The sequence below is a fragment of the Phaseolus vulgaris genome, chromosome 10, assembly GCF_051622355.1.
Source record: "Phaseolus vulgaris cultivar YP4 chromosome 10, ASM5162235v1, whole genome shotgun sequence".
Taxonomy (NCBI): domain Eukaryota; kingdom Viridiplantae; phylum Streptophyta; class Magnoliopsida; order Fabales; family Fabaceae; genus Phaseolus; species Phaseolus vulgaris.
Genome location: NC_143507.1, coordinates 21338056 through 21346471, shown reverse-complemented (window position 1 = coordinate 21346471; position 8416 = coordinate 21338056). Strand labels below are relative to the sequence as shown.

Genomic DNA, 8416 nt, shown 5'->3' with positions numbered 1-8416 from the left:
ACATGATTGATCATTGACTCCTCAACTACTTAGGTATAATCAAATTCTAAAATAAATGATAATTAGGAAGATAAAATGAAAAGAGAAAGGGTTGATATGTTTATGTTTTGGTTAGGGGGTGTTTGTTACATATAAGATCATATTTATACATAAATAACTCTTGTACTGACCAGTCCTTGGACTCGGGCGTAGACCAAAGTTATGGTGGGGCCCAGAAGACTGGGTCCACTGAGAGGCTAGCAGGACGGGCCAAAGTCTCAGTAAGCTCGCGAGTAAGGGCAACCGAAGAGGGGGCGACATCGAGGTGCGGGGCGTGGAGGCCTCGGACCTCGACGATCCAAACAGTAAAGCTTAGCTGGAAAAAAAAAGGGTAGTTTCCAAGCCACATTCCAGCACTCAGTAAGGGAGAAGTCAAGGTCACAGAAGGTCCATGCATGGGGCGTGGACGAGGCGGTAGGGCACGTCACAATCAAAGAACCCCTGGGAAAGAGAAGACTGGTAAGGGTCACATCCCAGGGGTGATTTGCATGCATGGCACATGAATAAGATAGGGCACTCCCAGGGCAGATGACCCAGAGATTGGATGCATGAGTTGGCACCCAAGTGGTCATCCCGCGGAGGTTGCACTCCAGTAAAGGGGGTCTTGCACGCTAAGTGGCCCTAAGAGTGGGTGAGAGTGATGCTAAGACGCACCTACAGTAAGCCTAAGTCACAGTTCGCAAAGGAGGCAGAAACACTAAAAAAGTATATAAAGGGTAACAACCAACAAAATAAGGTACGTATTTCTAATGCAAATAACACACAAAGAGAATACACACATAGAGCTATCAGAGTTTAGAGTTTTTGGTGTTTCTTTGCCCGGTGTTTGACTTGAGCGTCAGAGTGCAAACGGTCGCGAGGGCACCCTTTGTCTCTTGTGTTTTCAGGTGTTTCCGTCAGGAAAAAGCATGTAAGAAGGAGGGATTCTTGGACGCACAACTGTCGTAGATGCACGAAGACGCCTTAGGTCAACCGGCGGGAACAACTCTTATAACTAACTTTTGTAAATTAGTAAAGAAGTCACATGATTAATACTTCCACTAATAAGCTTGAAACATCATATAGACTAACTCCCTGATGAAAAATGAAGAAAGGTATAATGCAAGACAAATGATTTGATAGCATCATATATTGTAAGGATAGACACACCAATGAAGATAAACAAACATGTCAAAACAGACTATCTTGTTTCATCAGACGATCTTCAACTATCAAATGATATTGAACTATCAAACAATATTAAACTCTCAAACAATTTATAATATTCGATGATCAAGGGACCTTATCAAGATTTTACTAAGTAAATCTTCATACCACAATAATCAATACATATAAAAAAAAACATTAATACAAAACTATAAATAAATGGATCAAAAATATATAAGAGTACAATTTATCCTAATAAATAAGGATTTAACTACTCATGATATAAAATAGCATGAAATATAGATAAAAAGATGAATAAGAATTTATATACAGAAGATAAATTATTAATTATTTAGTTATTTATTTATAAAAAATTATGGACCTATTAGTCTTTATCCTCCATCATCTTTATAGGACAAATTTAGTACTTATGCTTATTTTCTATTTTATGCAAATAAAAATAATCATATTAGTTATTTTACATTCTACATATGATATATAAACATATTAAACTTAAATAATTTGGACGGTCCTTTTTGGAAAACATTTAAATAAGGGTAGATTTAAAAAAATAAAAATAAAATGTAATAACGTTGTTTCTTTTATCAACAAGTAAAAAATAATGAATATGAACTATTTCAGGGTGGTCGAACCCTTATACAAGACATAACACAACAAGACCCACCGAACTCCTTCTAGTTTACCAAAATCCTACTATACTACGAAAAAACAAACAACCCAACCATAAGAAGAAACCTTACAAAAATAATCAAACACCTCAAACCTTTCCTACAAGAACGAGAGGTCAAGAGAATCTAAGTCACTTAATCGAAAACATACAGGTTAGAGGATCAATGTACCACTCAGATTAAGAAAAGCAAGTAGGAGTAGATTTAGATGTTACCCAAGACCAAACCTTTAGTTGAGCCAAGGTGAACATTTCTGAATGATCAATCACTCCACCTTTGAAAATATGCTTATTACTATGCTTCAAGATAACAACTACAATCCAAACACTTCCCCAAACTACATACCTAAACAAGAACATTTAACAAATTAAAACGCAAAAAGTGTAAAACAGGATCATGATGATCTACCGACGTTAACCCCAATCAAACATAACACTGATTTCAAGCTAGTCAAACAATCTTGCATTAAAAAACAGATGTCTTATTCACTCCACTTCCACATGTAATAACATTGTTAAAGTATACAAAATCTTACCAATTGCTTTTAGTTGTTTCATTATATAATTTTTCTTATTTTTTATTTACCAATCCAAACACAACCTTATGCACATATATACAAACCAAACTATCCATTTAACTTTAATGTATAGAGTTTTTTTTTATAATATTAATACCACGTATTGTTATATTTTTTAAAATAAATAAATATATATATATATATATATATATATATATATATTTACCCTTGGAGGATATGTGGTTCAACCACATAGTAAAAGGTGTTTGAACTCTAGTCCATTCACTGTTCTAATTATATTAAAAAACATATCCAAATTCACTCCCAAACACCTCCAATAATTGTATCCAAAATAAAACAAATGGCTCTTGAAAATCCATCTTCCAATCATTTTGTTTGTTTAGATATGTATTGATTAGTGAAGATAATCTTATGTCACTACAGGAGAACCACTATTAATGAACGGATAATATTATTTTTTCTAATAGAAACACAAACATTTTTTAATAGAGACAATTTTATTTAAACAAAAAGAATTATTACTGCTTTTACTGATTAAACTCAAATTCATACTTGTGGAATGATTAAGCAAAATTGTAAATAACAATTTTTATAAAATTTATCAATATTTTTTTGTCTTACCATGATTTCAATGAAACTCATATTTTTGTCTATTCACTAAATACTTAATATATAAATAAATGTAGATGTTAAAGTTGAAAGCAATAATGAAATAGATGAAAAACCTCAACCAATGGTAGGTCTTATATTGGAAGCCAATCTTGCAATCATTCAAACACATCTAACATTTCTATGCCCTTCTTCTTCCACACACTCACAAGTCAGAAAGCATAACACCTGGTTTTCCTCCCACACCACAATCAAACTCTGAGATGAGCCAACGTGTCCCTAGCTGTGATGTGGACGACAACACCATTCCCACACCCACAAAGTTCTCTCTTCTTTCCACCTCCAATTTCACAGCCCATGAAGTCCCAAAGTAAATTTCTGCTCAAATTTCATTCCTTTTACAGCTCAAAACTATGCCATCTATTACTCTTAATTGTGGAAGATGAATTCTTTGAATTGTATTATAGGTTGGTCTACAAAGGGGCATGCAAGAAGGGACAACCTTTGACCCCTGAAGACAGCCCTGGGAGGAACCAAACAACATGGGACATACCTCGTACAAGTGGAACCTTGGAGTCCATTGTGAACCATCGTATCGGCAAAAACTGCCACAAGTCAGTTACTAAGGACGCCTTAGTGCCCTGTTTTCCCAAACAGAGCACAATGTTTGGCGCGTGCAAGAAGGGTTACTCTATGCGCGTGGAGTCTGGAGCTGGGGTGGTGGCGCGTGGTCCCACAACGCATGAGTTGAGTGGCGGCAAGGACTCGAATGTGAGTGGTAGTGACACTTATCCAAGGGAGTTGAGCGTGACTTTCAATTCAGACACCATGGGTTGCCCGGAAAACACCTGTAGTTCTGGTAAGCAGTGTACGGACACCACTGCCATCGACGACCGTGATTCCGTAAGCCACCGTAGGTCGCAGGTATGCCTCGTATTTATTTGAAACAAAAATACTTATAGTTTGAGTATTAACTTATTAAGCCATTTATTCTTTTGTAAATATAAAAAATATTTTAATGTTTGTTTACATGATTTAAAGGAGTGATTACTTTCATTTGAATAATTTCTCATCTACAATTAATCAATTAAATATTTTTTGTTCGGATAAATATACCATCTGCGTGCTTCTAGTTTCTGTATTTTTTGTTGTTAACTTCAAACTTCCTTGTTCTTAGCTGACACTGGAAGAATGATTAAATGATAGGTATTATATTAATGTGATGTCATTTTCTCAATAATTGATACAGTCTCGTGTTTTTTTAAAAAAAAAAGAATGAAAAGGTTTGAATACTATAAGGATAAGTAAATAACTTTTTCTATTATATAGAAACAATTTTTTATTTCAAAAAGGGTATTTAAATCCTTATAAATTAGTGTGTTTAGATGTACTCTTTTAAATATTTTGAGAAAAACAATGATGTGTTTTATTCAGAGTTAATCCAAAAGAAGTAGACATCCAACAGATTTCAAATGGGTTTTATTTTTATTGACTTTTTTATTGTAATCATTTGGTGATATTTTGTTATTTGATGGAAAATCTTAGAGTGAGGCAGGAGAAGAGGATTGCAAGAGAAGTGGAGTTGATAGATATTGTGAATCCAACAAAAGAATAAAAGCTTCAGCTGTACACAACCAATCTGAAAGGGTTACGTGACTCCTCTTCTGTGCAACAAGTATCATTTGTGTGCATTTATCAGGAATTTCTTGATCATTGATTCCTTTGTCTTTGCTTTTCAGAGAAGGAGAGATAAGATCAACCAAAGAATGAAGGAATTGCAAAAACTGGTCCCGAATTCCAGCAAGGTAAACAAGAATACTTCTGACTGAGCCAGGTTTTTCGCATTAAAAAATGTTCCCACTCTTTTTTCAAATTCTACTCACTCAGAAACAGTGACCATACATGATTCAGCTCCAACATCCTCCTTAATTTCTTCACCTAGTCACCACTCACTGTTCATGCCACCAACCCCGGATCACACCCTATCTTCTTATATACTGTTTCCTTTACTGTTTACATACTGCTTTGGTTACAAATCCCATTAAAAGAAAATGAAAATCTGCACTCAAATCTCTTGCAGATCCTACATTAATTAATTAATTAATTAAAGAGAAAATCAATAGTATAGATGAGAGCATTGATCAAAAGTTGGAATGAGAGCAATCTTCATAACTTAGTTTTACAACCATCAGTTAAACTTCAATTTATTTCTTAATGTGATATCATACTATTCACTGTATTAGAGATTTTACATTGTCCAAATAAATAAAATGAATTTAAACTATAAAATGAGACCAGTCTTGAATCAAATCTAAATTAGTTATGATTTATCTTTTCATAAAGCAAAAATGCTCTTTCAAGTACTTCTTAAAGGAATATGTGGCCAAGGAATAATCCATATATATACATATATGGGTGAGAATACTCCATAGATATGAAAATGACTTCAGTACAGTAGTACACTATAAGGAAATAGTAAGCTTTAACTAATGTATTATAGTATGCTTTAATTTATCACTTTTTTTTTTCTACAGGTACTCAACAACTTTTAATACTACTACTTTAATACATTTTTACATTAATTATAAATTTATTTGTATACAACTCCCTGAATTATTAAAGTATAATTTTTCTTAAGTAAAATTGGTTATTCTGGTTCTGGAGTTTCAATTATAGACACTTAATTGTGTTAAAAGTTGTAGAGAGAATTTTGTTGATATTTGAGCAATTAAGAAGGAGAGTTCCTTGGTGTGGTTTATTTAGCAGACGGATAAAGCTTCGATGTTGGATGAGGTTATCCAATATATGAAGCAACTGCAAGCACATTTGCAAATGATGAATTGGATGAAAATGTACTCGTCGATTATGCTGCCAATTGCCATGCAACAACAACAGCTTAAAATGTCGATGATTATGACTCAAATGGGCATTGGAATGAGAATGAGTAAGGAAATGACTATGAATATGAACAACATTAACATTCCCTCCATTCCTCCCATGCTCCACCTTCCTCCTTTCATGCCTGTGGCTTCATGTGCTGATCAATTACTAGGAGAACCACCGAAGGTATTATTGACCCTTTTACACACTTTCAACAAACTATTTCATGCTCATAAATTAATCATAGGATTTACTTAATATTATACTCTAATCACTATTAAAAAAAATCAACAAATTATTATATTAATTAAATTAAATTTAAAGTATTAAAAAAATTACTTACATGAATTAGTTTCTATTAATATAAATAATTTTTAAATTGATATCTAATTAGATATTAAAATTTTAGTTATCAACTAATTAAATTTTAAGATTAGTAATTAAAATTTTAATAGTTAATTAAATATTAATTTAAAAAATTTATTAATAATAAAGATTATCTTAAATATTAATAATTTTGTTAATTTTTAAAATAATATCTAATTTAGTTAATATAGTGATTAATTTTTTTTTATAAAATTAATTTTTATTATAAGTGTATTATTAATTCTTTTATGGTTAGGAATAGACATTGGCTAGGATCATATATAGTAACTTCTCCACCACTAATTATTGTTTAATTTTCCTTGAAATTTTAAACACCATTATAAACAACACAACATGTGTCATCTTTTTCAAATCATACAAGCATAGTACACAGAAAATATATTAATATTAATTAGAACAGTCAACTTTGACTAAGGTATATTTGTAATAAATTATATCATAGGTATTTTTCCTTGTTTAGAGCAAGTTTCTGACTTAGGGCCTTGCCCCTATATTTTTCCAATTTAAATTTTTATATATATATGTATAATAATATATAATAAATTGATATTAAAATTAAATAATAATACTTTTGGTAAAATATTTGACTTTATTATTATTATTAGTTTTCATGTAGAGATAATCATCACTTTCCATTTTGAAACGAAATATTTCAATATGATTTATTTTTAAGGATTTTTTAGTCTTTCCCTTTTATTGTTTAAAATTTTATATAAAGATTATTTTTAAGGCTTTATTTGAGAGTTAAAGAATATTTATTAACCTTTTCAATGTTTTTTTTTATCAGCATTAACCTTTTTAATGTAGTAAGTTAAACTTAACCTTTTCAATAGTAAGTTTAACTTAAAACATTATATATAAGATTGATAGTCTGGGGTGAAACTCATTAACAGATATTCTCTTTTCTAACACTCCTTGGTTTATTCTTTGTTTTTGTTGTTGTTAAGTTTTAGAACATTCATTATGATATTCTAAAGTATTTTTTATTTAAATATATAAGCCTTAAAAAAGAAAACAATTATCTTTTTCAATTATATATCTTCTAAAATTTGCTTTTAATGCATAACAATCAATTTGAAATTTATTAGATGGTTATTGACTATGATTTAAAGATTATCACGTGTCATTCTAATATAATAAATTTTAAAAATGTAATTAATCACATTTTCTTAAAATTTTAGGATTGTGAAACTAATAATTAATATTCATAATATTACATTTTATTTAAAAAAACCTTAATTTATCTTAAAATTAATATCGAAACACTACTTTGATGATTGTGATAATTTTAAATATTTTATTAAAATAAATATTTTTATAAAATTGGATAGATATATATTTGTTAAAACATCCCCTACATTTGTTTCTGATTCCTTCCCCTACATATATAATGCAATCATTGAGTTACTTTTTAAACATAAATAGCATCTATGAAGTATAATATATATATATATATATATTTATAACAAGTGATTGCTAATGAGAATAAACTTCATGCAGTCAGTGACAGTGGATGCATACAGTAAGATGGCTGCTCTGTATAATCAGATGTATCATTCTCCATATTCTACCTCCAAGAAATGAGTTCTACTGTTCTACCTTCTCAAGAGGGTGTGATAAGCTTGTGTGTGTATATCTATGGTTAGAAAGATTTGAGTGAAGAAGCAAAAGTTTTCATTTTACAAGCAAAATAAAATGTAATTTATTTGTACTCCAATAGTACAAAGATGATGTACATTTTCAGACGTGGTTCCTTCTGTTCATTGTTAGTATTTTTTTTTTCTATGACCTAATAAAGTTTGAATATAGGATGTTAAGTATTTGTTGAAATTTGTTCTCTACTAGATGAATCTATTTTATTTTTACTTTGTTATTGTAATATGTATGATTATCAAATTCACGACTTAACTGTTAACTTTTTCAAGTTTATATTTTCACTCACTTTATATGAGTTACTCATAAATAAATTTATTTTTGAAATAAACTTAATAAATTTTGTAAACTTGGTTGTAATGCTTCATTCATAACGTTGATTTTTAAAAATCAGAGAACCTTCAATCTTTAGAAGAGTATGGAATCTAAAGGTAATGCCCTCAACCCAGTTTTATGTGTGGAGGGCCTTGTTGGA

At 30.6% G+C, this 8416-nt stretch overlaps 1 protein-coding gene across 2 annotated transcripts; it reads left to right on the top strand.

The window, feature by feature from the left end:
* Window positions 1–3109: 3109 nt before the first annotated feature.
* LOC137818543 (transcription factor UNE10) lies at window positions 3110–8118 on the top strand. Of its 2 annotated transcripts, none has more exons than XM_068622033.1 (6): window positions 3110–3391; window positions 3489–3945; window positions 4567–4668; window positions 4761–4826; window positions 5788–6087; window positions 7789–8118. In XM_068622033.1, the coding sequence occupies exons 1-6, from the start codon at window positions 3285–3287 to the stop codon at window positions 7870–7872; spliced, it is 1116 nt and encodes a 371-aa protein (XP_068478134.1). In that variant the 5' UTR covers window positions 3110–3284; the 3' UTR covers window positions 7873–8118. The 2 variants fall into 2 exon arrangements, with proteins under 2 accessions (XP_068478134.1, XP_068478133.1); XM_068622032.1 differs by having other exon boundaries at window positions 3116–3391; window positions 5785–6087.
* The last annotated feature ends 298 nt before the right edge of the window (window positions 8119–8416 follow it).